Source organism: Vipera berus (assembly GCF_964194415.1).
Source record: "Vipera berus genome assembly, chromosome: 13".
Classification (NCBI taxonomy): Eukaryota; Metazoa; Chordata; class Lepidosauria; order Squamata; family Viperidae; genus Vipera; species Vipera berus.
Window position 1 is genome coordinate 2,739,258 of NC_138216.1, and position 27,522 is coordinate 2,766,779.

The following is a 27,522-nucleotide window of genomic DNA, read 5'->3' on the forward strand; positions in this document are numbered from 1 at the left end:
CACCTGTATTTTTAACACCAGGAGTTAAACCCCCCATCCCAGTCACACACACTGACAAGTCTTACTAATTAAGGAGTCATTAAAGTACTCTAATATAAACAGACAATTATGACATGGTCTAGTATTCTAAAACAACAACAAACTAATAGCACAGAAAAAGTTCCAATGTTTTTTTTGGGACAATACAATTCACAAAGCAGAAAAAAAGTGTAACTAATAATAACGAAGTAAATATTAATTTTGTTAACAAAGTAAACAATGTGTTTTTAGAAAAATCTTGTGCTAATAGAGACTTGTACACACCTGAGGAAAGATACAAATATTTTCCACAGCCACTCTTAAGTACTTTAATTCAAAATTAAGATTTGTACTCGGGAAGAATATTAGAAAAAAGTTCTTAATATGGCTAATCAGCAGTAATCAAACTGAAAGAATTTGTCATCCATCATGGCATTATCAAAGCTCCGGGTTTTTGGTGTTAATTTTAGGCCAAAGCAATTTCCTGCGCAATTATTGCCACTGAGGCAATGAAATTTATTTTTTAACAGCGTTTTCACTGTTTTCCAATTAAAAGAAGCTAGTGACTAACAATAGAAAGGGAATCACTTTCTTGCACTGCGTCAATTTATATATATTGCAAACTGCAAACCTGAACATTCATCCTAAAAGATTGTTAGATACCTTTCTCAATTTTTCAAAAAGCACTTTTCAAACTGGACTGTGCCATCAAAGATGATAATATGTACCATTTCTTTACCTCCCTGCCACACAATTTGGAAAAACTGCAGTTAAGATTGCATATACATTACTCTTATTCTAACGGTCCGTTTTTGGATACCTCCCTGAAGTAGATTGAAAAGGAATTCTCTAGGCCACAAAAATGTCAGTGAAATTTGTCCAGTTCATTAATGTAGCACTATATGTAGGGTCTTGCTTTTTGCGAGTTTCCTGTTTTTGAAAGTGACTCATTTGAAGCAAGGGGTGTCCAGTCCTTTTTAACAAAATGTATTTGGGGTTTCATTGATTTGTTTATGGCTTGAGAACGGTGCACAGAATTTAAAAAAATACAGCACACATTTAGAACACTTGCAAGTAATTTCTATCTTTATCTCATATGCATAAGTTACGGTAATATTGCATTGTACGTTAGATCGTGAGAGACAGTTAATTCTATTAAAGTCAAACTCTTCCAATCCCTTGAACTAATTGGCCACCATCATGTTGCTAACTTGGGAAAGGAAGTAAAAAAAGACGGATCAGGAACAGAGGCATCTGCTGCTCACCACAGTGATGGCCTAATGACAAAACAGAGGAACGACAACTCATTGAAATAAAGAAGACAACCACAACACAAGCTCCATCCTCTGGTACTTGAGTCACAGGGCCACTCAAAATAAGGAGCAGAGGTGCAGCTTGACACTTAAAAAGACCCCCCGTGCACTTTTCAGCCAACTTTGTTGTTCCATCTCTCTTGATGGATAGGCCTCTGTTGAGGAACAGATTGTGAATTTGTTCTCCCCGATAATAATCAATACAACTGACACAGCGCACAGTAGGCTTTCTCCTACAAAAGACTCAAGACTTAAACATTATCTAGGCATGTGCTCCCTGAAAGCTCTTCATTTCTTTCTGGGAAGCTGCTGATGGTTGTGGGGACATGGAATATCTGGAAGCCTTTTGCAAATGACATCTCAAAGGGTTTTGTGAATCCTGGCTCCAAGACACCAATTAACCAGAAATAAATCTGTCTTTTTGTGAATTACCACAAGCATGGCATGGGATGATTCCACGTTCTCCTGGTAATTTAATCCTGTAGCTGCCATGGTCTTTAGTTGCTAGACAAGTCATTTTAACATCAATAATAGATTACTAAATTGTCCCTTAAGTGAAAGATGGGCTAACAAATCATTTTGGACATATTTAGGTTAATGGGGGTAGGGGTGGGGTGGGGTTTTTTTGTGTGCACGAGAATTAAAAAGGAAAGAATGACCGTTTAACCTTAATAATTCTGGAAAAGGTCTTCTTCTGTTTTTGTTTTTTTTTAAAAAAAAATATTATTGGGGAAGAAAATAAGATGGTAAACTCCAAGCCATATTGAGATGAAATGGCTCATTAATTCTTCATAATGGCGTTATTGTGTCTTCTTGATTTTTCTGTATGGGAAAAGATTAGGGTTTTTTTTGTTTTTTATTAAGAACTCTGTGAAAAAGTTAGCTGTTTTCCTCTGGATTACTGACATGAATTTGGTTGTATCTGGCTTTAATCTTTTCAGGAATATTACTTCTATTAAAGATAAAATTGCAAAAACTAGAGAACGCTTCTAAGGAGGCAAATTAAATTAAGATTATTAAATGTGGCAGTTCAAAGTGTGGATGTCATTTGTGGGTCCAAAAATGAGGGTGGCGTTTCTTCAGAACCTCATTGACTTTCTGACAAATCCTCACTCGGGAAGGAAGATAATTTAAGAAAAGAATCTGATCACAAACGGATCTTGTGGTTCTAAACATGCAGAGTGAGTGGAAATGTAATATATACACTTGTTGCAAAGTGCTGAAAATCAGATGTTTTTCAGTACAGATATAACTCCCATTGAGATCATGATTGATATTTTGGGGTGCAGTGTAAAAATTGGAAATATAGATGCATGATTAAGGATACCATTTCCAAAGCTACTTGCAGACATATAAGTAGACCTCCTCAAATTAATTTTCTTTTCACCTTGCCCCCATAATATACAGTGTTGCAGTTTTTCAGCTGAAAGCATTATTTCTTCGGAATGAAAGGAGAGCTTTGTTATTTACAAGTAGGTTGTCATAGCAGAGCTGCAAAGAAATAAATAAAACTAAAAGACACTCGATAGAAACCAAGAAATGCAGAAAATGGTTGTTTGCTACCTTAGCGGTCGTTTGAATGTTGACAGCCTGGAGTCTGGTAATCCTCTTTTAGGAGTACGAATGAAGAAGGAAAATGTGTTTGATTTGAAGACAGGAAAAAAAACAACCCACCACCACATTGTGGTTCAAAACTGTGCATTTGGCTTGTTCTGGATTTGGGCCAAAAATATTATTGTGGATCTGAGTGGCATCAAGTTGAGGATAGACACAATATGTCCATCCTCCTCCTCTTCCTCCTCTTCCTCCTCCTCCCTCTGCATATCCCACTCCCTTCTAGCACTAATGTTATTTAGTTGGGTACTGAAATGTCTGCAAAAAAACAACCAAGCTCAGAGAGCACCAAGGACCCCCCAGAGCATTACTTGCCAGAGGGGCCAAGTTTTTATTCTTTTTAAAGTTTTATGTTTTAACGGGTTGAACATTATAGTTTTTTTTAAAAAAAACATTTTGAGTGGGAGTTGCTCAGAATTAGCTGAAAGAAGGGCAGCTACACCAGTGATTTAATTAAACGAATCAACGAAATAAAATAATGCATTCAAACAGTCTGATCATAGTAAAAAACCTAGCCTGAATGATCTAGAATGTATTTGTTCTAATTAGGCCTGATTTCCCAGTAGGCTTTAGAGAAGAAGCATCCTATTAGAAGCAGAAATGACATGCGGACAGATTATTTTTCTCCTCTCTCTTATACAGGACGCCAAGCTGGAAATAGGAAGGGTCTAGAGGGCTAAAAAGCCTCTGTACCTTTCTCAAAGTGAGGTTGGTCGCAGTCACCCTGAGTTGGGTTTCTACTATTAATAATTCAGTAATGTATTTCACACTGTTATCAATTATACTTTCCAGGGATCTCCTGAAGTTGCAGATGGAGAAACCCATTGTGGTGGGGAAATTCTATATACGGTTCTTTGAAACCAGTAATTTCCCCCTCCGCGTTCATAAATAACCAAAATAACTTAGGTATTCAGCGTTGAAAATGCTGACGGTTAAACAAACATTTCATCATTCTAGAGACTTTGACTTTTGGGAATCTAATGAAGCATACTTTTTCTTCTTTTTTTTTTGCAATACTTATGGAACAGTGAGAGGCTGCTAAATAGATGTAGCAAACCATGAAAATGTGACATTTGTTCTCCGCATGACAACATGCCATTCCTCCCTATGGATAAAGTGTATTTTAAGCTCCTTGAAAGTACGTGTTACGGATCCATGCGGAAAATGAAAGTCACGTTTCCGGTTTTAATATGGCTTAGCAGGGTTCCACATACTGTATTATTCTCCCTTCCAATTTACCTTGTATCAGGGCCTATTTTTACATTAAAAAAAACTCCCTCCCACTTTCCCCCTCCACCTTCTCTCTGTCTTCTTTGCGGCTTCTCCTAAATTAGCAGCTCTGGAGTCAGTATGACGTTAATAAAGGGAAGGCAAATGAAACCTGTAAAATCCCACTGGTATAATTAGAGAGCATTGCAGCCCTTGAATGAAATCATTCTGTTGATAGGTAGGGCGGCAAAAAGTTTGCCTACAATGGCTTTGCAAATTCCCTAACTTAAAGGCAAAATGCATTAAAAAGTTTGTAAGGAAAACACAGAGCATCTGGCAAGACGCTTTCGCCCAGCTTTATCCCACTTCCCTGGATTTCATGAGGCTGGATTACTAAATGAGCAGGTTTAATTGTTGTTGCTTTGTTCTGGTGTGTTGTAGGCGACACCTGGCGACTCTGCGTATCACCGTGGCTAAACCTCATTGTGACTGGTTGTGAATGATTCTGCTGTGTTGTGTAAACCTGAAGAGATGGAGTCTTGGCGTCTCTATTGTTGGCAAGTTATGTCGAGGAAGTTACTGGTTGTAGCTAACAATTGTTGCTCACCACCCATCCTTTATGTAAAGGATGTGATAGAAGAGAATACACAACAGTTCAGTTACAACAGCACTAAAAAAAGGGACTTATGACCGTTTTCCAGAGTTAACGACCGTTGCAGCATCCCCGTGGTCACGTGATAAAATTTGGACGCTTGGCGACTGGTTCGTATTTATGACGGTCGCTGTGTCCCTTTTGCAACCTTCTGACAAGCAAAGTCAATGGGGAAGCCAGATTCACGCAGTTCAACCCTCTTCTATCAAATCACATTTCTCTGGAACCATTTTGCAAATAGCTGCAACCCCCTGGGAACAGTTTTTCCTCCACCTCTTGTTTTCCCCCTTAAACTTCTAGCCCGCTTCTGCATCGAAACGGCCTGGGGAAAAATTAATTTCTGCAGCTGGATTGAAACCGAACTAGATGTACACCAACGTCTTTTGTACAGATTTGCCTGCTTGACTTAATAATTTCCTGATCTCTTCTGCCAGCCCTCTCTCTCTGCAATAAAATGCGTTTATGGTGCTAACATCGTATTTCATTTCATCCATTGCGCAGAGAATTGTCTCCTGGCCTAGGAATGTGATTAGCAGAATGTCAGCAACCTGCTGTTTCAATGAACTCAAATAAGACGAGTCTTGCTGCCTCTGGATTTGCATGTCTGTTTGTAGTCTGAGAAGCAAAAATAAACACACAGAAGCATGTGAGGTGCAAAAGCTGTTGAAATGATGTTAGGGAACGACTGTGAGTCAAACTGTTGCACATTATTGGTAAGGAGGGATTCCCCCCCCCTCCGGTCAGATTGGCTAGAATTCTTCATTGCTCCTTTGGATTTTTCCCCTCCAGTTTGAAAAATGTTGCAAAATGGCACTCAGACATTTTTAAACCATGCTGATGAGAACGATGGCAGTTATCATCTCTCTTACCTGGAGGCCAAACTCGAACTAAAGTCAAACTCTTGTTTCCAAATTCTTTTTTTTTGTAATTTTCCTTAGATTGACATTTTTTTCCATAGTTCCTTTGCAGAAATGTTGCTGAGTCCCGCAAAGAAACTTTTGCATTTCATTTATTTATTTATGGTCTGAGACTGAGTCAGCATGGATTCTTCAAGAGCTGCAGAATATATTTTGCCCCAGGACAATGTCAACCTTCCTGTCTTTAGGCACTGAACACTTTCCCCACCCCTTCTGTTTTCATAATATTTTTATTCTCGTGCTGTTTTTTATATTTCCCACTAAGTTTAAATGTTAAAATAGTCGGCCAAGCAGTACTACGAAGTTTCAGTATGTAACAATGCAAATGTATGTATATTTATAAAAGTTTTATGTCTTAGATTGACAGAAATTTGACAGAGCCACAAGAGAGTAACACTTACCAGGATTGTTTTACTACTATTTTTACGCTAAGTGTTTTAGGGTGATAAAGATTGGATATATTTTGACAGATCCCTAGCCGCTTTGCATGGAAAGTCATTCAAGTCATTCTATAGTAGCTAAGTCTTAAAATATTAAATTGCTTTCCGTACGTATGCTACCTTTCTATGGCTTTATGAAAATCTAATGTGCCAGTGTCAAATTTTGTTCTTAGAAACAATATCCACCAAACTACATGCTAATAAAAAAAACGAAAAGTGTTCATGGAAAATAAGAGGCCCGGTTGCTGCTAAGGTTTCCTCCAGTTTTGCAAGTTGATAACCCAAACAAAACCACACACTTTGCTTTCTGGCTCTAGGTTTCTGGAGCATGATTCTGCTAAAATGTCAGGCTACAATTTACTGGGAGGTGAATACTGGGAGAACTGGGTGGAGGAGGGGATGGACTGGTAAGGTATGTCAGGCCAGGGGTCTGTTCCTTACTGCTGTGTCCATGTGGGAGAAGGAGTGACAGAGGACCCAGATTGTTGGGGGCAATTAAGCTGACTTTGTAATAATGCCGCTTGGGGTGTGTGTGAAAGCCCTAATAAGCAGGCATATACATAGAATGAAGGCTACTGCTAAGCTTGTAAGCCGCCCTGAGTCTTCGGAGACGGGCGGGATATAAATGGAATTAAAAAAAACAAACCTCTGGGTGGAGTCAAAAGAGGGATCAGCCTAGGATCCCTCTACATAGTCACAAGCAGACTATGTCCAATCCCTCTTGAATTCCGTTGATCCTTATCTAACTCCAAACAGGCGCTGACCATTACTTGAGAAGATTTCACATGTGGTTTAGCAATAAAGGTGTCGGAGGCACCTTTTAAGGTGCTTCTGGGTTGAAAGGATTAACTGGTGACATCACCATTGCCCTTCGGACACCCATGGGGGCTCCTTTCATACCCCCAACAAGGAGCTGGAGCAAATGACAGGAGCTCACCCTGTCATGCAGCAGGACTTGGGTCTCAAACATGGCCTTGCTAACTCCCAGCCCAGCGTCCTAACCAAATGAGCCACCACCACGCTCCTTAATTTGATATAATATGCATTTTGGGTGTGCTCTTATTATTGTCAGTTTTATGTCCTTCCAGAATACCAGTGATCCAAATTAGGACCATCTGTATTTTCTCTATTTGTAGCTTTGGACCTCATGGAAGATGGCAATTTCAGTTCAACCAACGTCCCATGGACATCTTAATTGATAATTGAACATTAGCAACCTGTTTCTTTTGTTCCAGAACATGCTGTCCACCTGTAAAAACTTGAAGAGAATCTTGTCGGTGTAATGGCGTGCCTTTGTGCGAGCTAAGATAAGTCTCTGCTTGAGGTTAGGGCTTCAGCAGTGAAATTTGTCTATGTGCAAGTCTGTGGCAATTGGCCTGAACCACAAAAATAGCAATTGACTATTGATAACTTTGTACGTTTCGGATGGCAGCTTTGATCCAGTTCCATATTTGTACATCAGAGCAATTCTTTGAACTCAGCTACGCTAAGAAGTAAATAATACAAAAACCTTGTTAGGCGTTGGGTGTTTTTTTTTGCCATAGAGTATTAATGGCAAGCAGCAAGAGAATATAATAATACACACAGCAAAGAAGCCATTAATTCAAATATTTGATAGACTATACGCTATTTCATTGGGAGAATAAGGCTAGTGGAAGAGAACCCTATTTTGCTTTAACTCATCATATCCTTTTACAGCGTAGATTGTAAATCTGAGCAATTCATGATGAGCTGAATTCCTAAGGGACATCCATAAGCACATCAGCAAGTGTTTGATTTTCTGTGGAGATACAATATGATTACCATGTAGAATTTGCAAGCCGCATTTAGATTGGTTACAATATTGGTTACAAGCACTCTTTGGGTCTGAAATTTCACTTTGGAGCAAGAGGTCCCTAAGGACCAGTTTAACATTTATTTAATTACGCTGTACAAGACTTCAGTAATAGTATTAGATCAAAGTATAAAAATCTACTTCAACACAAATTTATAACCTAATTCAAAGAGGTTGATTGCTTCGCTTTTCAAAATTTGCTCTTCTGGCTGATTAATACAAAGATAGTTAGCAGCAGTAAATGAAAACTATACAGATGCCAGTATTATCTTGAAGTAACAAACTCAAACAGGGGTAATTTTTATTTATTTAACTAGAACACTTGGTGGTACCTCAGAACTGATTATGGAACGTGGTCTGGAAAGATGCCACTTTTTCCCTTTTTTCCCCCGGGTCTTTTTTAAGAAATTAAGCTTCCTGAACTTATTGTTTTGATTGTCTAAGCAGCCGTGATGAAAAATGTTTATCATTTAATTTTGTTAAATACATTCCTATTGTTTCGTTCTTGCATGAACTCAAGAGGTTTGTCCCCCGATAAAGTCTTGGAAAACAATCCAATGTCCGTAGGATATTTGTGAGTTGGTGGGAGGAAGGCTAAATAGCATCCAAGGTGACAGCTATGATGATGTGGCTATGAAAACCTTATTGATTGCAACAGGCTTATAGAAGAAGGACAGGCAGAACCTAGGGGATGGAGTCAAGAGAGGAATTAGCCTGGAATCGTTAGGTTCCCACAAGCGGTCTTAATCCAAACCCTCTCAACTACTCTCTTGAATTCCATTGGCTGTTTCTAGTGCCAGTTTATTGCTGGCTGTATAGTTGACCAAATTCTTATGTATAGGCATGAGCATATAAATCAGCCTAGCTGGAACATAATATGTGGCCCTGACTCTTTGTGCCTGACACTTATTTATAAACAGCTGTTAAGAAAGCTACAGCTGTTGGGTAACTGGATAAATATCACTATTGGCTTTGCAGGATTTTATAAGTCACAGTTCTTTCCTTTAAAATAGCACATGTTAGAATATATTCCGCTTAGATTCTCTCGCTTGGATCTTGCCTTGATTTAACTCTCTTTACCCTAGAGACTTCAAAATGGCCCTGACTTGTGTAGAGCTTCTTCGCAGTATGGCACTTCAAAAAACTCCTTAATTTCAGGAAATGTGACCCCATTTTACTAAGGGCATCATAACAAACAAGGCCTTTTTGCTCCTTCTGTTCCAGTAGAACAGTATGTAGTGTTTGGTGATACTACACCCAATTGTAGTCTTTTAAAATAGAAGTTGAATCTAGCTAGGCCACCTATCCAGTGCTGCATGCCAATGGCATTTTTATGAATTTAACATCGCCTGAAGCCATTTAATGAGGACATATGCCAACGCTAATGCGCCGATGTTACCAACATGTCACAGGTTTTGTACAAGCACAGAAATGGGCTTATTAGAAATAATTCCACGTTAAAAAAGGCCCTTCATTTGAAGCTCATCCTATTTGCAAAGAAAGCTCAATTCCAGGCTGGTGGTGGGGCATCCATGAACTCAATTAATATAAGCCAAATAGAGGTACTATTTAAAGTTAAATTGTAAATTAAAATCTCATTTGCTTGTCTTGATTTCCATTTACTTTTTGTGATTCTTCTTCTTTTTTTTTTGCAATGGTTTGAAAAAAAGCGAGCCTCTCAGTGTCTAGGGAGGTCCTCAACTGGATTTTTGAATCTTTGAATTCAGAGATCTGACTCTGAAAGCATCTCAGTGCAAAGCTGATCCCCAACATTGGCAAACAGAGTCATCTCCTTGCTATCTTCTTTTATCCATCCATATGGATTACTACCAATTGGAAGACTTCTGCTTCCCTCGGGGACTCACTCCTTATTGCTGCAAAGGTCAAATCCCAGGAAGAAGCTGATTTTGACAACTCTCTGGTGCCTTTGACTCTACAGAATTGGTCACATTCTCAATTTTGGAAAGATTTTTTTTTTAAAAAAATAGACTTCTTGCAATTACTAATAGCCTGTCGTGGGACTAGGTATATTTGGGGAAAGAAAGGGAAAAAAAGAAGGGGAAAGAAAGGAGAATGGTGGAAATGGTCCAATTAGATAAATATATATTGACGTTTTCAATTTCTCTCCATTCACGACATCTGCGGGTGAAATTCTCTGTTAATAACAGGCAAAGGACTCGAGTCAAACTACAGAATATTACTGGAGAACAAAGCAATGTGTCTCCTCTCATTTGCAGCTCAGCTTCAGATGTCAAACTAATAACTTTTCACTTGTAAGGAAAGACACACAAGTATTTCATATTCTGCTTTAGCCATAATAGGTATATTTTAATATGCCCGTCAGAAAGAAGAGCAAAGGCAAACGAAAAAAACTAAAATTCTTGCATTTATTTTGAATAGGGTCCAAACAAAGAAGTGAAGACTGAACAAACTCTATAAATTTCAACGTACAATAGTGATTCAGAGGTTTTAACATTTCTAAAGCAGCCAATTCATTATCTCAAAAGAGCTAAAGAAATCAGATCTTAAATACTATAATAAACCCATTAAGGTTGCTGAGAACATGTCTAGTGTGTCTAAATAACAGTTTCATAAGGCCAGAATTAGTGGACTTATGGATAAAATAAGGTCCCCTGAATGTAACGCACAATTGTACATTATGCATTAAAAAAGTTGAATTGGTGTCATGGAAACACTAACAGTTCTCCGGTTTGGAACCTTCACAAGTTACTTTATCATTTCTCCTGTCCCCAGTTTCCATATTTGAAGAGAAACTGTTTGCAGATTGCCTAGACCAAGGGTAGCTGGCTCAGGAATTCTAGGAATTGAAGTCCACGAGTCATAAAAGAGCCAAGGTTGCCTACCCCTGGCCTTGACTGATGTTACCGTAGCATACAATATTTGTTGTTTTTGATTCGTTTGTTAGTTTCAATCCTGGCTTTTCTGCCTTATGATAAGATGGGCAGCTTTATTGCATTGTATAAATAAATACATATTAAAAATTACACGGAGGCATAAAGGGGAACTCCCAACGTCCGTGAGAAAAATACCTCCCGTATGTGAGTCTTGTAATTTATCATTGGAACCTAGTGGCATTAAAATCAGGGCAAAATATTACATGATAGTATAGTAGCATTTCCCAGCTTGCACAAGACAACACGATAATTTGCAATCCGTCCCTTTCTGATTGGCTGTTATTAACTTTGTCACCGGAGGTCAGTATGTTGCTGACAGTTGCTGTCAACCCTTGTTGAGCAAGTGAAGAGACTGCCAAAGTAAAATCTCTTGATCCACATATGCATGGCAAACACGACCGTTTCATTTATTTTGGAAAAGAAAGGATAATAGCAATGAACATAGGAGCCTGGGCTAAGGAGGTGGGGAGCTTGGATGCTTAATCATGCAGAAAGTGAGTGGATAGAGAATTTCAATAAGCCCCCAAGCAGTTTTTTTGGTTTGCGATGCAAAATGTGGCAAATTCCACAGAAGAAGGATCAGGCTTCAGAATGTGTTGTAAAATGAGGAGCCTACAAGGTTGGACTTAACAAATTAAGTTTTGGAAGCATAATTAGGGAAACGAGAAAAGGTATTTCTGTGTAAATCCTCTCCTTCGTTGTGGGGTCTTGGGGAAGCACCCCTACGGCTTGTTTGTTGGGCTATAAACACTTCAGGTTTAAAAGAGGGGCTTTACAATGTGATTATTATTATTATTATTATTATTATTATTATTATTATTATTATTATTATTATTATTATTATTATTATTATTATTATTATTTATTACTATTATTATTATTATTAATTATTATTATTATTATTATTATTATTATTATTATTATTATTATTATTATTATTATTAAAATTACCTTAAAACAGGGAGCAGAAATCTTATTCAATGTTTAGGGTGGGAATGTGGGACACAGTGGAGAGAGGGGGTTTTAGGAACGCAGGATCTTTGCATTTGGTTTAGGGATGGCTGCCAACTACGGGAGGACCCAATTTTAATTTGTGACATCCAAAGCCTGTGTTTGTGCGTGTGTGTGTGTCTGTCATGGATGTGTTACAGTTGTCCTTACATTGAAAGTCATGTTGTAGGAGATGACTAGGCTGAGCCCGAGGGAGGAATCAAATACGTCATTAGTCTCGAGTCTCTTTGCGCCTGTAAGAGACTAAGTCCAGCCCGCCTTGAATTCCATTGACTCTTACCTACAGCCAATTTCCCTGGACTGTTAGTAGTTCAGATTCTTGTAGAAAAGGTTAGCATATAATAAACCTGTAGCCATTCCAACTGGCTTTCAGGCAACGTAAGCTTATGCCATTAGAGATAGTCCTTGACTTAAGACCACAGTAGATACTGGATTTCTGGTCACAAGTTGATCATGGTTGTAAGATGAAGCACCCATGTGATCAGGCCTATCTTTAGGACATTGTCTGCAGCAATTGTTAAACAAAACACCATGGCCATTAAGCAAATTAGGCACACACAGGGCTGTAGATGCCGACCCATTCTTTTGAATGGGTGTATTGTTTCTTTCTTTTTTTTTTTGCCAGATACCAGCGAGAAACACCACAACTCATGGCCATGTGACTGCGGGCTACTTCAACCAGATGTAAAGGCAAGCCAGTTGCCAAGTGTCTAAAATGTGATCACATGACTGCAGCGGTTGGGGGGGGAGGGGTTGGCACGGCATTTTATGACAACCAGAAGTGTTTTGTGGACTATAAAGCACCTATTCCGGCCCCAGTGTAATTTCAAATGCAATTTCAAAAGCGACCCGTCATAAGTTTGAGGACCGGTTACTTCAGTGTCATGAATCAGACCTAGTTTTAGGCCAGAGGTCTTCAAAGCTGCCCCTTGTATGACTTGTGGACTTCAACTCCCAGAATTCCTCGTGCCTGGCTGAGGAATTCTGGGAGTTGAAGTCCAGAGGTCATAAAAGGGCCACATTTGGAGACCCCTGTTTTAGGCACTCTGAAGGGTCAGAGAAGGATGGTCCAAGAATCCATACTAGCTGCTCCCCATGTTATCTTTATAACTGGAATACTGGAGAGGGGCAAAATTGGAAAGACGTGTCAGATATTTGGAAGAGCAATTACTAAAAGTTGCATTTTGCCCGACTTTCCTTCTCTTCTCCCTCATCTTACAAACGGTGCCAGTGTGGTTCTTGCCTGGCTTGTTAAATGTAGCCAACGGTAATTTGCCTTTTATTTTGTAATCTGTGGATAGAACATGCTGGCTGAGCCTTTGTGGAATATTTTGCTGGCTGAAGAGACCAAAATGGTTAGCACCGGGCAGCGTTTCATCAAACGCCGTTCCAAAACCGAATTCAATATTGCAAACGCAGGATTCATTAAGTCAATTGGGCTGGCATAAATGGGGAAAAAAAAATGCCAGCGCCTCTTTTGTATCCTAAGAGGTCAGGCGAAGAGGATAGATAGAATGTCTGATCAAAATACCACCTGGATCCATGGCTTGTTTTGGGGAACCTTGGGGGAGATGCCAAGTTTTCTGCCAGATTAATTCCCCTCACCCCTCAAATAAAACTAATAGCCTCACTTCCTTACATTGCGATGGGAAATCTGTATGGACAATGTGCTTCCGGTGAGAGCTTTATTTCAAATCCATTTTAAACAGAATTTTGATCCACCCCAAAAACAAATACCAGTGAAGCTTTTGAGACTTCAGTGCTTCTACATTTCTCTGATGTAAATGTTTTTTTTCCCCCTCCTGTTTTCAATTTTCCTTGGTACAAGAGTGTTTTTATAACCACGTCTGCAGTTACTTTATATGAACAATTTCATTTTAAAATCTCTCCTGAGAGGTGCTTAATGTTCTCAAGCCCACTTTCCAAAGAACACATCAAGTTAGGAAGTCAAATATATTTCTACCCACCTTTTTTTTTTTAAAAAAAAAGACAACTGCATTTTCCAGAGTATATTTAAATACCATGCATATGCAAGTATAAGTATGGCAACTTGCTTGTTATTAGACACAATTGCTTCTCTTTGTTCAAAAGCAAGCATAATTTATTTATTTATTTATTTATTTATTTATTTATTCAGATTTCTAAGCTGTCCAGTTCCAACAGACTGTGTATTTTTTAAGCCAGATTCTAACTATGTTATCCACATTTTTATTAGTACCTGCCAGTTATTAAAGCAGTAAATAGGGTGGCTGAGTGAATATATTGTTATGTTTACTTTATTCCTCTGATATATTTTTTTCCGTCAGTATGCCAGTAATTTAGACAAAGTTGGTTTTGATATTTATCATCCAGGATACGTTAGATCTATGCAAATGAATGCATTGTTGACAAATGCTGCAAGCTATTGAGAAATGCATGTAAAAAATGTCAGTAATGCTTATTAATTTAATGGGTTCGGCTTTAATTTGAAAATGCTTCTGCTTCGCTGTTAGCCTTCTGAATTGGCTTTTGTCCAGCAAATGTTTTCTGTAATCATGAAACATGCTAATTTAATCTATTTGCACCTGAAGCCAATTTTGGAATTAGCACCTGTTAAGCGTTGCCTGAGGTTGTTCAGCAAACAACACAAAATGCAACTAATTTGCTTTTTAATGAGCAAATAATAGTATGCTATTATTTTAATCCATTTTACATCAGTCAAGGTTTGTGGTTAAGGATGTACTTCCAATGATATGTGTAACTACAGAGGCGTAGCTTAATGATGTAGTAGTTTGTTATGTGTGAAAACAAGAACATGTAAACAGCTGGCATTGGGTGAATTCTTCTATTTAAAAGAGGGGGTGTTTTGCACAGTACACTATTAGTACTGTTAAATGCCTGTTGTGATACCTAGTGCTCATATTTAAATCCAGTCATAACCAGTTTAAATCAAGCAGATAAAAACATTCAGCTATGAAGCTGATCGTGATTTCTTTCTAGCCAAAAGATGTTTCAGGTAACCATAGGTAACCATTCATTTTTGTAGTACATATTTACTTACAATGCTTAGAATCTACCTAATCCCTCAGGACCCTGGGAAACAGAGCTAGTTCTCGACTTACAACTCTTCATATTTACTGACCGTTCAAAGTTACAACAGCACTGGAAAAGTGACTTATGACCGTTTTTCACACTTATGACCCTTGCAGCATCCACAGGGACACGCGATCAAAATTCAGATGCTTGGCAACTGACTCACATTTAGGACAGTTGCAGTGTCCCAGATGTTTAGATCACAGTCCCAATCTATAATCACTTACATGCGCGATTAAAACATACTGTAAATTTTACTTTGTAAAATTTAATTGGCTTTGTAAAATTTAATTTCTTTTAATATTTGTATTCATTGTTTTTATTGTTGTTTTTATTGTTGTTAGCCGCCCTGAGTCCTTCGGGAGATAGGGCGGCATATAAGACCCATAATTAAATTAAATTAAATTAAATTAAATTAAATTATATCGAGGCGAGTTAAAATTGTGCTGCTTTCTGCTGCACCCCAGGGGTACCCCAGGGAACGGGCCTTGTTTTGTGCCTCCCAAAGCATTGCAGATGAGGTTGACATTCAAGTAGATTAGCGAGAGATATTTTAAAAAGTTTCTCGCCTTCGGGATCACCTGCTATTTAGGGGAAACCGTTGTTTTCCACATCTTTGTTGTCTCTTAGTTTCGAAACAAGGGCTGGTCCTAATTCTACTCCAAGTCTACACTCCAAGTCCTCTTAATGCCGAACACGTTATCCTGTTCGTACCGTTGGGAAATGGGAAATGATGTTGTAGAAGGCTTAGCTGAAAGGCGCAACGTGTAGACATCTGTCTGCCAAAAAGACTTAAAGGATGCAGGGACCCGTCACGAAGATATCCTGAAACACATCTAACCAACCGAAGGAGGGTAAAGAGTTATCTCAAGTTCACCGAGAGATTTTTATACGGTGTCGATTAAAATACAACATGGACCTCCTTCCCTCCCCTTCGCCTCCTTCCCTCCCCTCCCCTTAATTTTGAGAACCATACCCTTTAGATTATTAATAGTTTTTGCTCTTAGGAAACATATTTGCGAATTTGAGTTAGACATCCATCTGCTCCAATTTCTCAATGGTCATTTAAATTATATATTATGCAATAGAGACAGATGAATGGAAGCCCTTGCGAGATGCAGTAGAGAGTTTTTAAAAAATGAGCAGCAGAAATGGCTCCTTCCCGTTGAGCAATTTTGCTGAATCGGGGTTTACGCTCCGAGCACAGCCTCCGTGGCACGGAGGGATTCCTCAGGAACCACTCCAAAGAGTTAAATTGAATGTTGGCTCTAATTTGGACATGGCTCCAGCTGTTTCAAGGTACAGATGAAATATGAATGATGATAAATGCTGCCGTTCAGCAGTTTCCTCAGGGTAGCAGGCACCGGACTGGTCAGGGGGAATCAGCTTCTGATGAAACATCTAACAGAAAAGATTAAATGTTTCACATCTGGATGAACAGAATGAAACGGAGGGCCTAGAAGCATTTAAGATCTATTATCTCCAGCTGTCCCATCGGGCAGTAGGTAGCAGAGAACTGGAAGGCCATGGATAGTACAGAGCTAGGTTTTGGGGTAGCATCAGCAATAATAGCAATAGCACTTAGGCATATGCAGTGCTTAATGGCACTCTCTAAGCAGTTTACAAATGTTAGTATGTTGCCTCAAGCTCAGAAGGATGGAAGGCTGAGTCAATCTTGAGCTGGTCAGGATCAAACTCCTTGGCAGTGGGCAGAGTCAGCCTGCAAAACTGCATTCTAACCACTGGGAAGGAAAGGAAAGGAAAGGAAAGGAAAGGAAAGGAAAGGAAGGAAGGAAGGAAGGAAGGAAGGAAGGAAGGAAGGAAGGAAGGAAGGAAGGACAATAGCAATAGCACTTAAAGTTATATACCGCTTCGCAGTGCTTTACAGCCTTCTCTCAGCACTTTATAGAGCCAGCCTATTGTCCCCAACAATCTGGGTCCTCATTTTACCGACCTGGGAAGTATGGAAGGCTGAGTCGACCTTGAGCCGGTCAGGATCGAACTCCTGGCTGTGGGCAGAGTCAGCCTGCAATACTGCATTCTAACCACTGTGCCACCAAGGCTCTTTAGTAGCCCCCAGTTTATCATCTGTTCTCAACTACCGACCCAGACAATTTCTGCACTATGGCCCGAGCGTTTGTGTGAATGCACCTGTCTTGTCATGTTCCTTAGCTGATATCCGGTCTGTATAAACAGAAGCTATTCTTCATCTTGCATGTAGTGTCACTTCAGGTGGATTAACAAAGAACCGAGTTTCAAAGAATCACCGTGACTTTTTTGAATGAAAGTACTTGCAACAGATGAAAAAAAAAACACGTATGTGCATTATGTTGCTAATTAAAGCAGAGGCTTTACAAGCCCAGAGAATGACAGATTCTGTTTATTCATCTGTATAATACCAGTTTGGGATAAAGTCCAATCTTTGTATTTATGTGAGTTGTAAGGTTTCCCACAGAAAATCACACACACACACACACCACCCCCACCCCCAATTCTGTTTCTCTCCCAGGAGCTGACGCAATTTTGCTTGCTCATCTTTTGTTCCCGGCTGAACTCTTAGCAGCTATTACACACAGACACAATTAAACAATAATGAGTTTTCTGAGTATAATTCTCCACTCTGGCTTGTCATTCCATCTATGTTAGTGTGTTGCTCCTGAAAATGCAGGCAAGAGGTAGATTTCTAGCTTTCCCTTTGGAGCGTTTTAAAGAGTATCCAGGTACAAACATTCCTTTAGTGACTGTTTGAAGTTACAACAGCCCAAAGAAAAGGATTGTATGACTGTTTTTCACACAACGAGGGACAAGAGTCCACCCTTTGGCTATCCTGAAAGTAATTCCTTATTTTCAGGATAGCCAAAAGTGAACTCTTGTCCCTCAGATGCTGCAGAAACCTACAACTAAGGAGAAATTTCCTGACAGTGAGAACAATTAATCATTGGAAACTCCTGCCTCCAGATGTTTGTGGGTTTTCCAACATTGGAAGTTTTTAACCACTTGTCTGAAAGGGTATAGGGCAGGGGTAGGCAACCTCGGCTCTTTTATGACTCATGGACTTCAACTCCCAGAATTCCTGAGCCAGCCATGCTGAGGGGAAAGGGAGAGGTTTCCAAGCTGAGCCATGCTGGCTCAGGAACTCTGGGAGTTGAAGTCCACAAGTCATGAGGCGGCCATAGTTCCCTCATGCTGGCTCAGGAATTCTGGGAGTTGAAGTCCATGAGTCATAAAAGAGCCGAGGTTGCCTACCCCTGGTATAGGGTCTCCTGCCTGAGCAGGGGGTTGGACTAGAAGACCTCCAAGGTCCCTTCCAACTCTATTATTATTATTATTATTATTATTATTATTATTATTATTATTATTATTATTTATTATCCATTGCAGCATGCCCACCGTCACGTGATCAAAATTTGGATACTTGGCAACTGGCATGTATAGAAGATGATCGCAGTGTCCCCGGGGATCACGTGATCCCCTTTTGCGAACTTCTGACAAGCCACGTCAATGGGGAAGCCAGATTCACTTCACAACCGTGTTACTAACTGAAAGTCCGTGGTGATTCGCATAACAGCTGTGTCAAGAAAACGTCGTAAAACGGGGGCAAAATTCCCTTGAACAACTGTCTTGCTTAGCGCCGGAATTGTTGGTCTCAATTGTGGTCGTAAGGCAAGGACTACCTATACGCCAACATTTGCCTTCTTGTTCCTTCTGCATTTCACACGGGATCTGCCTAGTCAAACAGAAGCGTGAACCGCTCAAGTATCTGCTCGGAATAAAATGGACAAGAAAAATGTTCATACACAAGGAAGGCTACGCAAAAAAAGTAGCGCGTACTAAACGTTGACTATTCCCCCAAGTGTTTTTTGACCTGAACTGCGAAGGTGATGGCCTTCTCTGAGTTTCTTAGTGATCACAGCTGTCTCTGGAAAAAAAAATCAGAAAGCAGTTGAATATTTATTTTATCTTTAATGGCTAAAGACGATTGATCTCCGTGACGGGCTTAGCTATGCCTTTTGATGTGACTACATTATCCTCAAAGTACAAACCCGTTCTGATAATGCTTTTTTTGAGATTTCATGTCTACATTCCCTTTCTAGCAGCACCTCTCATTTTATTTCCATATTAAAGATTCAGGACCGGAGCTATTCCTATCAAATGAGCGAAGGTGATTTCCGCCCCCCACTCCCCTCTGGAGGAGAGAGTTCTCATTTCAAAGTTGATTGATGTCACTTTGATTAATCTAAATCACTTTGCCCCATCCTGAGTTCTCCAGCTATTTTAGATGACCACCCCTGCTAACCTCTGCTATTGTCAAAGCCTTTGGACCAGAACAGATCCAAATGGAGAAAAATGGAAAGTCTAATTACTAATTCCCGATATTTCAGTCTCTAATACAGGTACTCCTCAACTTAACAAATTTCTCACTTAGCAACATCAATCTGGGGCTCCCTTGTCATCATCAGTTGAGTTCTGCTTGCAGTCTCTTTTGCAATGAATATTTGACAATAGTGATAATAACTCAGAAAATCTACACAACAAAGCTTAGCCTCCCCCTTTTCTTTAAAAATGTTCTGTTGTGATGAAGTGAATCGGTCTAGGCCAGGGCAGGGGTAGGCAACCTCGGCTCTTTTATGACTCATGGACTTCAACTCCCAGAATTCCTGAGTCTGACGCAGGAATTCTGGGAGTTGAAGTCCATGAGTCATAAAAGAGCCGAGGTTGCCTACCCCTGGTCTAGGGATATCAATTCTCTGTGCGCCTTAATAATGGAAAGACCCCTCTGATCTCTTGTTGAACCCAACATTTTGGCATCTAATCCCTCTGGAGAACTTGGAATCGTATGAAAATCTCTGTAGGTTTGTTTATTGAAGGATTTTTGGACAACCGTGTCTAACCTTATCAAAGGGTGTCCAAATTGCTTTCCTTCTCTCCGCTTTCAGAGTAACACAGGCTAGGCAAAGTGGTTTTGAGAGGTTCCAGCTTTTAATTAACAGCGCGACTGAAACGGTGCCAATGAACGGATAGCATATTAACTTGTAATTTTGTAATAATATACATTGCATCTTCCATAAAGGGAATAATTAAATCCTACGTTGGCTTCTTCGCTGTTGTTGGTTATTGGCAGGGGGAGGGACTTTTCGATTAGACGAAAATTGCTCGTGTGTCCCACACTTCAGATTTGCATCTGATTCATTCACTGTGTGGCAGTTTATTTCGGAAGCAAAGGCAGAGAGTAAGTTTTTATTCTTCTCACCTGCACTTGTTTATTAATACAAGCAGCAATCCCAAGGAGAGAGATCAAGAGTTATCTGGGGACTCAATAAAGCTAGAAGAGTGTACAAAATATTCTCTGCTTACTACACGGTTTTCAGAAACAAAGCTCTGTTTATCATATAAGCAAGTCTGGACCTGTTTGGGAATCTAATTTATAAATGAGATAAATTGAAAATTTCATGGATTTCAGGCAATTGACCTTGCATTTACAGGCCTGTAAGCAATGACTAGAGGAGACTCCAGATTCCCCAGTGAGTAGAAAAATACTTGGGACAGTCCTAAGAGACTAAGTAAAACCTTCCTTTTGTGTGTGTGTGTGTGTGTGTGTGTGTGTGTGTGTGTGTGTGTGTGTGTTACTGCATCTCATCCATCTGCTGAGGTCTAAATGCCTGATGATGTATTACTAAATTCCTTCAGCCCTACCTTTGCCAGAATCCATAAATCAATGTGAACAGGAAAATGAGATTATTAGACTGTGATTCTGGAAGGTGACTTCTGCATAGATGTGATATAGATACCAGGCTTCATCTAAAGATTTCTGGGCTCTTTCTTAGATGTGGAGATTACTTTGATCTCTCCATTATTTGGGATTGTCTGGACTATAGGGGCGAATCCTGTCAGAGCATACAAACCATGGCCTCATTCCTGCAGAGTTTTTCCTTCTCACAACTCCCTAGATTTGTCTGACTGCTATTGCGGTCTGAATCACATTTATCCACTGATGGATTTTATGACATTTATCCACCTGAAATGCAGACTGGTTTCTCCCCGCTAAAAATTATCTATAAAAATAAGAGAGTCATTTTAGATTTGCTGAGCATACGGTAATAGAGGCATAATATATATATTTCCCCCTATCTTTTGGAAGGTTTGTTGAAAATTCAGGACCATCATCTGTTTTGGTAAATAGGATACAGTAATTACCATTTAGAATATATTGGTGTTAGCTATCTTGAGCCACTGCTGCTGCTGCTGCTGCTTGAGCATCCTTAGGGGGTGTGTGTGAGTTACAGTGTACTTTACAGCTCATAAATTTGAATACTATAAGTCATACTGTCTTTTTCACTTTGTGTATATGTTCTGAGGGCTTTGAATCACAGCTGCAGGAGTGTCTGTGAAAAAAAAGGCTTTCAGATGAACTAATAAACCTAGGAGAAAGAGAATCCTGTTAAGAATAGTTCCAGAAAGAGAGTCTTCTGTCTACTGGTGGCACAGTGGTTAGAACAGGGCGGAAATCCAGATGAAAATGCATCTTTTGTACTAATAATCAACGATCAATCAATAATTAATAATCAATGGCTCTCTAAAAGAAGGCAAATGACCAGCTGTCTGCAAGGAGTATAAATCCTCCCATTCCCCACCATCCAGTCAGAACTGAAGAAGCTTCTTGGATGAGAAGCGAAACGTCTTCAAGGAAAAACAAGGAGGTCCAGTGGCCTCGTGAAAAAGCATCTTTGGGGCCTCGTTTGACTGCTCTCTTCCTCATTTTGCCTGTGTTTTTATAAGCCCTGAAATTTAAGAAACTTTAGGGTTCGTTCTAGAGTTTTCCACAGATTTGGGATGCAGGTTCAAAGAATGAGTTTATTGTGACTCTGCACTATTGAACAAAAGTTGGCTCTCCATTTGTGATGTAGCAAAAAGAGACAGTTGTGAACTTGGTATGAGCAGCTGAATAGCAGCTTTATAAACTGAGATACACATGAGCCCCTGGCAGCCTAATACAATCGCTTGGCACAGGTACAAATAACCCCAAGAACCTTTTGTGCATTATACAGTAACTCCCCATTGTATCCAGATCAGGAAAAAAAAACCCAGAGGTTTCTTGAAGGAAACTGTACTATGGAACTAAGTTTTAGTTTCCTGGATGATTTGGAAGGTATTTACTATATTTTGCATAGGACATGATCATATAACCTCAGGCTGTTTCCTGACTTATTCTTTTATGCACAAAATGGAAATAGTAAAGCCAGAATTGCACAAAACTCATGGAAAGCTTTGGCTAAGTCACGCACAGGATTGATTTGTGGAATTCTTCTGCTTCCAAAGCCACTGCAAGATCATAACTGGTGTGTCCCTCTTGTTCAATAGCGTAACATTTCATCTCTTGTGTTTCACATTTGAGAAGAATACAAACCATTTCCTGAATGAAGCTCTTCTGGGAGCTAATGTGTCCATTTTGGCTGTAGGCGTAAATATGTGGGAAACATTGTTTGGAAAAAAGGCACCTACCTAGACGATCAAATTTAAACATCAAATCTAAAATAAAATCTAAAAAAAATGTGGGAAGAATTATGCAAATTTTGCATTGGAATCCTTGGTTACAAGGAGGTTTTGTCTGGGATTGTATTTTAATTTTGTTTCAAACAAATGTTACTCTGCACTGCTTATTTAGCTCAACGAAAGCTATTTGCATAATATGTAAACACAAAGTCTTTTTTGAATGGGCTCAAATCTTGCAGAACATTGACCTGTTTCATATAAATCAGGCTGTTTTGTAAATCAGGCTTTTCAGAATGTTCTGATCTGCTAATTTTTAGTTCTAAAAATACTTGAGTTTGATGATTTTCTTATAATCTTGCCTGAACAGATCTTTAATGTTGCTCATAAGCATTTATTCAGCAACCTACAGCTGTTGAAGTAGCAGGCAGGATAAGAAATGCAATTGCTGGGAGACCAGGCTGGCGCTTCTGCTTTAGATAATTGGTAATGATGCTGTCCAGTTGAGAAGTTAACAGATATGGAAAGATCAAGATCACGGATCATCATACTTGAACGTAGGCATTCGAGATCTTACTTGCTTCAGTTTCCTGGAGTTTGGAAAGATGGAAAACTGATGTCCAAATTTGTTTTTGTTTTCCCCCCCAGTTCTTAACATATGTCTTAGGTCTGTCTACTTGAGACACCACACCGCTTGCCAAACAAACAAGCTGAGGTTGTACAAAAGGCAATTTCTTTCTAAGACTCAGAAGTCTGAGCAACACGAAGTTAATGAAAAAAAACAAACATCCAGCTTCTAATGTCCAACATCAGATTCTCAAGTCAAGTCCTTGGGACCTTCACTTGTAGATAATTAATTTGCAGACCCACTTAATTTAAGAATGATGTTTTTTAATCTGAGGGCCATTATTTTGCATCTATTTTATTATTCATTGGTTTGTACAGAGGCCAGTGCTCATAACTATTAGCCTCCACTTTTTAAACAGATACAAATGATTGGGTAGGGCCCAGTAAAGAAAATGGAGACACGGTTATGCCAGAGAGAAGCAACAAGGAAGTCCCCCAGTGTAGCATTATTTTCATGCTAATTTGTGTGTCGATTGTAAACAAATGAAAATGGGTACAATGAGCTAATTAGGGTAACTAATTTTTAGACATGGCTTCACTGGATGGCTCTGCTCAATAGTTCCTAAGGAAAAGAAAGTGGATTAGTAAATTTAATCCACAGCTGCCTTTGTCACATGGTGGCAATTTTAATTGATATATGAAAGCCCTGAAGGAAAGCTTTTCTTGCTTGCTTATGGTCTGAAACATGCAAAGCGTTCATAATTATATAGAACTCTTCTGACTTTTCCTCCGTAGTTGGGAAACATATTTTGTGTGTTTGGTAAAAAAAAAAAAATACCCTGGCAGTTTTACAAAAAAAAAAAAATGTTGCTGAGATTCTCCCTTATCAATGCAGTTTTTGCCACAGGCTTCAGTGGAACCAGAATCTATTACAGAATGTACCCATCCTTGAGGAACTTTTTTCCCCCTCCTATTTATTGCTGTCTTCTATGTTTTATTTCAAAGAAAGCACTTAAATATTTTGGCTGCTCCATCACACACACATTTCTACAGTTGCTTGCAGGAACCGTTCTAAAGGGCAACTGGCTTTTTGCTGTCTCTTCAAAGAGAAGCAGGCATTGAAGTGTTCCAGAATTGCGTTTCTTGAGGGTGACCAACAATTGGCAGGGGCAGCTTAGCAGTGGGGTTCTCGTATTCAGTGTGATGTAGTTGATTGAATTTAATTTTGCATATTCTTCAGTTCTTGGTTGTTGTGGCGTGCGGTAGTTGTGTGCAGTGTGGCATTTTTTATGTTTCGATGGACTGGGCTAGGACAAAACATCCTTTGTGATGTTCTACTTTGGTCAAGATTCGAGGCAGGGTTGAGCTATGCTCTTCTGGCCATCTTACCTTAAAGTTGAGTGGTTTATGGGCATGTGCTGCGCATGCACAGAAGAGACATTTGTTCATTCCTTGTACAATGCTTTGCCCCAGTGTTTTCAAGTGAGGGAAGCCTTCACTTTGGGGTTCTGGATGCCCTCTGAGCTTGACTTTACGAGATTCGGATTTAAGGGAACTGGGGTAGCCATTAACCTATATATATTAGCTATAAGATTGCTCTCCGTGGTCCTGAAAACCAAGCTTTCTCGGTCTGCAGCATCGAGTGAACATTGATTCATGCATCATGCTAAATGAGCTTGTGGCTTTTTAAAAATCCCAGTATGCTGAATTTGATTAACTTGTAATCCTCACCCAGTGGCTTATAACCACAGGGGGATGAGTTCATGCCCCACTCTTAGCCAAAACTAAAGCACCCACACAGCTGAGTGTGCTACATACTGTATAATGAAAGATATAGTGCTATAAAAAAAGATGCTATATTATCTGTTGTATCTTTTTTACTCCCAACTTACTCCCAATACCTCTTGGAGAACATCCAACCTCTAGGGCTTTAGGGATATAAGAGCATATTTGGGACTTTCCTTCTTTTGTACATCGGCCTCATCCAGTGGTGGGATTCCAATATGTGAACAACCGGTTCTCTATGTGGATGCCACTTCTATAATTCCATTCTGGGCCTGGGCAACAACAACAAAAAAATAGCTACCGGTTCTGCCGAACTGGTGTGAACCGGCTGAATCCCACCACTGGCCTCATCACTTTGATGGTTATTAATGGAACTATTTTGTGGCATGGATCTGAATGCCGAATCCAGCCATAGGTTGTTTTTTTTTTTAAAAAATATATCTTGATTTGTCCAATGATGTAAACCTGTGACATATCATTTAGCACATAAGGCGTCAAAATATCTAAAAGTGATACGTTGTCTTGCAGATGACGTAGCTCCCTATTTCAAGACGGAACCCAGTTTGCCCCAGACGCATCTGGAAGGAAACCGCCTTGTTCTCACCTGCTTGGCAGAAGGAAGCTGGCCTTTGGAATTTAAGTGGCTGCATAATGATGTGGAAATCACAGCATTCTCCAGGGAATATAAGTAAGTGATTTGAGAATGCAGAATCCTAGTGATGTCTAGACCAGGGCTAGGCAACCTTGGCTCTTTTATGACTCGTGGACTTCAACTCCCAGAATTCCTGAGAGCCAAGGTTGCCTACCCCTGGTCTAGAACACAGAATAATAGGATGTTTTCTAGTCCAATTACCTGCTCAAGCAGGAGGTCCCATACCCTTCTGAATTAATGTTTTTCCAGTCTCTTTTTCAACACTTTGGGTGTCTGCAATGTTTATCAATATGTCTCCATCATGTTGACCCAATCCAAATTTATCCCTTCATTAATCTCTCTCTCCTGTTACTCACTGCTTCTATGATGTACATTTAGAAGGTTACCCAAGTCCTTCCCCAAAGCATTTCAGCTCTCTGCTCTTATGAGCAAGCTACGACAAAGATAAATGAGCTGTTTGTATGTCAGCATTTTAGGTGTTCCTTTGCTAAGAGAAGCAGCAACTGGTCCTTTTTTATGTCTCAACATACGCATGAAGAAATCAATGGATTATTCCATGGTCACTGTTCTCACAATCACCTTCTACCTTCTGGTCTCATTATCAAAGAAATGCTAGAATCTAAGTAACAGTCTACACAGAGGTGTCCAGTCTTGGCGACTTTAAGACCTGTAAACTTCAGTTCTTAGAATTCCCCAGCCAACTGTGCTGGCTGGGGAATTCTGGGGGTTGAAGTCCACAAGTCTTAAAGTTGCCAAGGTTGGACACCCCTTGTCTACCCAATCCAATAATCCTCATTATTTCCATTTCTCTCATTTTGCCCTCATTGTTTTTTTTAAGTGGCGGGATGTTTTCTGTGTATGGAATTGAAATTTAAAAGCTATTTAAGGTCAAGGCATTTTGATTAATCATGGAAGAAAACAAACACGAGTCAACACAGCTGTTCATTTGATCAATGGGGCAAGCTTTGCTGTGGTCTGCCAGTAATAGAAAAAAAAATTACACATTCATATATGCAGTGGAAAAGAGGGATACAAACAGAATGTGATGCAAAATGGGTCTCAGAAAAATTGGAATTGCGAAAGGTTAGAGCTAGGGATTTTTACTTGACTAAACCATTTTTGGCCTTAGCCAGATTAGGCATTGTTTATGCATAACAGGTTCTGGTAGGCATTTTTAATAATACCTACAATTAAAATGAAACCATTTATAATTCAAAAGCAATCAGCACTTGGTACTGTACTATGTCGCAGCTAGAGGGATTAGCTGAAAAACTACCCCTTTTAAGTAATAATTAAGGTATTTAAGTTTTGCTAACAAATAATATATAGGTTTGTTTGTTCCCAATGAAACACAGAGGGTTCCCCCCCACCTTAGTCCTTGATTAATTTGTTTCCTATCCTTGAAACATTTATTTTGCCGAACAAAGTGTGCCCAGAAAACTAATCAAAGTTTACAATATTTATTTGAATAAATATGCTACTGTGAATATTAAAGTTCTGTTATTTATTTGTGATTGTGTGCCACGATCCAAGATGTGGTTGGCCTGTTTTTGTCCTTATGTTCAGGGAATTCCGTTTATTCATTGGGATGAAATGATTACAGACTGTTTGCCTCTGGCAGAAGACAGTTTGGCTAAACTCTTGTCTTGTTGGCAAGCAGCACAACAAAATATCTCATTGTTGTAGCTTTGTCTTTTTGCCAAGTGACTACAATATGGTTCAAACACTACTTATAAAGCCTGCCAGTTACAATCAGCGATAAAGTAATAATTGATTAGAGTAGAAGATGAGTTGCTCTCCAGCCCAAATCGTAATAAAAAATGATCCCTCAGCTTAAGTTTATAATGCATTTTAGTTAATACAAAGTAAATTATTCATTGCTAATAAATACTTCCATAGTTTATATAGCAAGCTTGAGGGTTAAGGCCGAAAAAGAGAATAACTAAGATTTTTACACAGTTATGCTCTATGCCTGTTCACATTATTAATCAGAGTCTGTCATCAATATATGATGTGTTTGATAAAATCCACACTA

General features: G+C 39.3%; 1 protein-coding gene across 1 annotated transcript in view; it reads left to right on the forward strand.

The window, feature by feature from the left end:
• The window catches only part of SDK1 (sidekick cell adhesion molecule 1), a 335,333-nt gene that overhangs the window by 40,665 nt on the left and 267,146 nt on the right, over positions 1-27,522 (forward strand). The window contains exon 2 of the mRNA XM_081337826.1: positions 25,364-25,523. Coding sequence (XP_081193952.1) covers positions 25,364-25,523 — 160 coding nt within the window. The remainder of the gene's footprint in view (positions 1-25,363; positions 25,524-27,522) is intronic.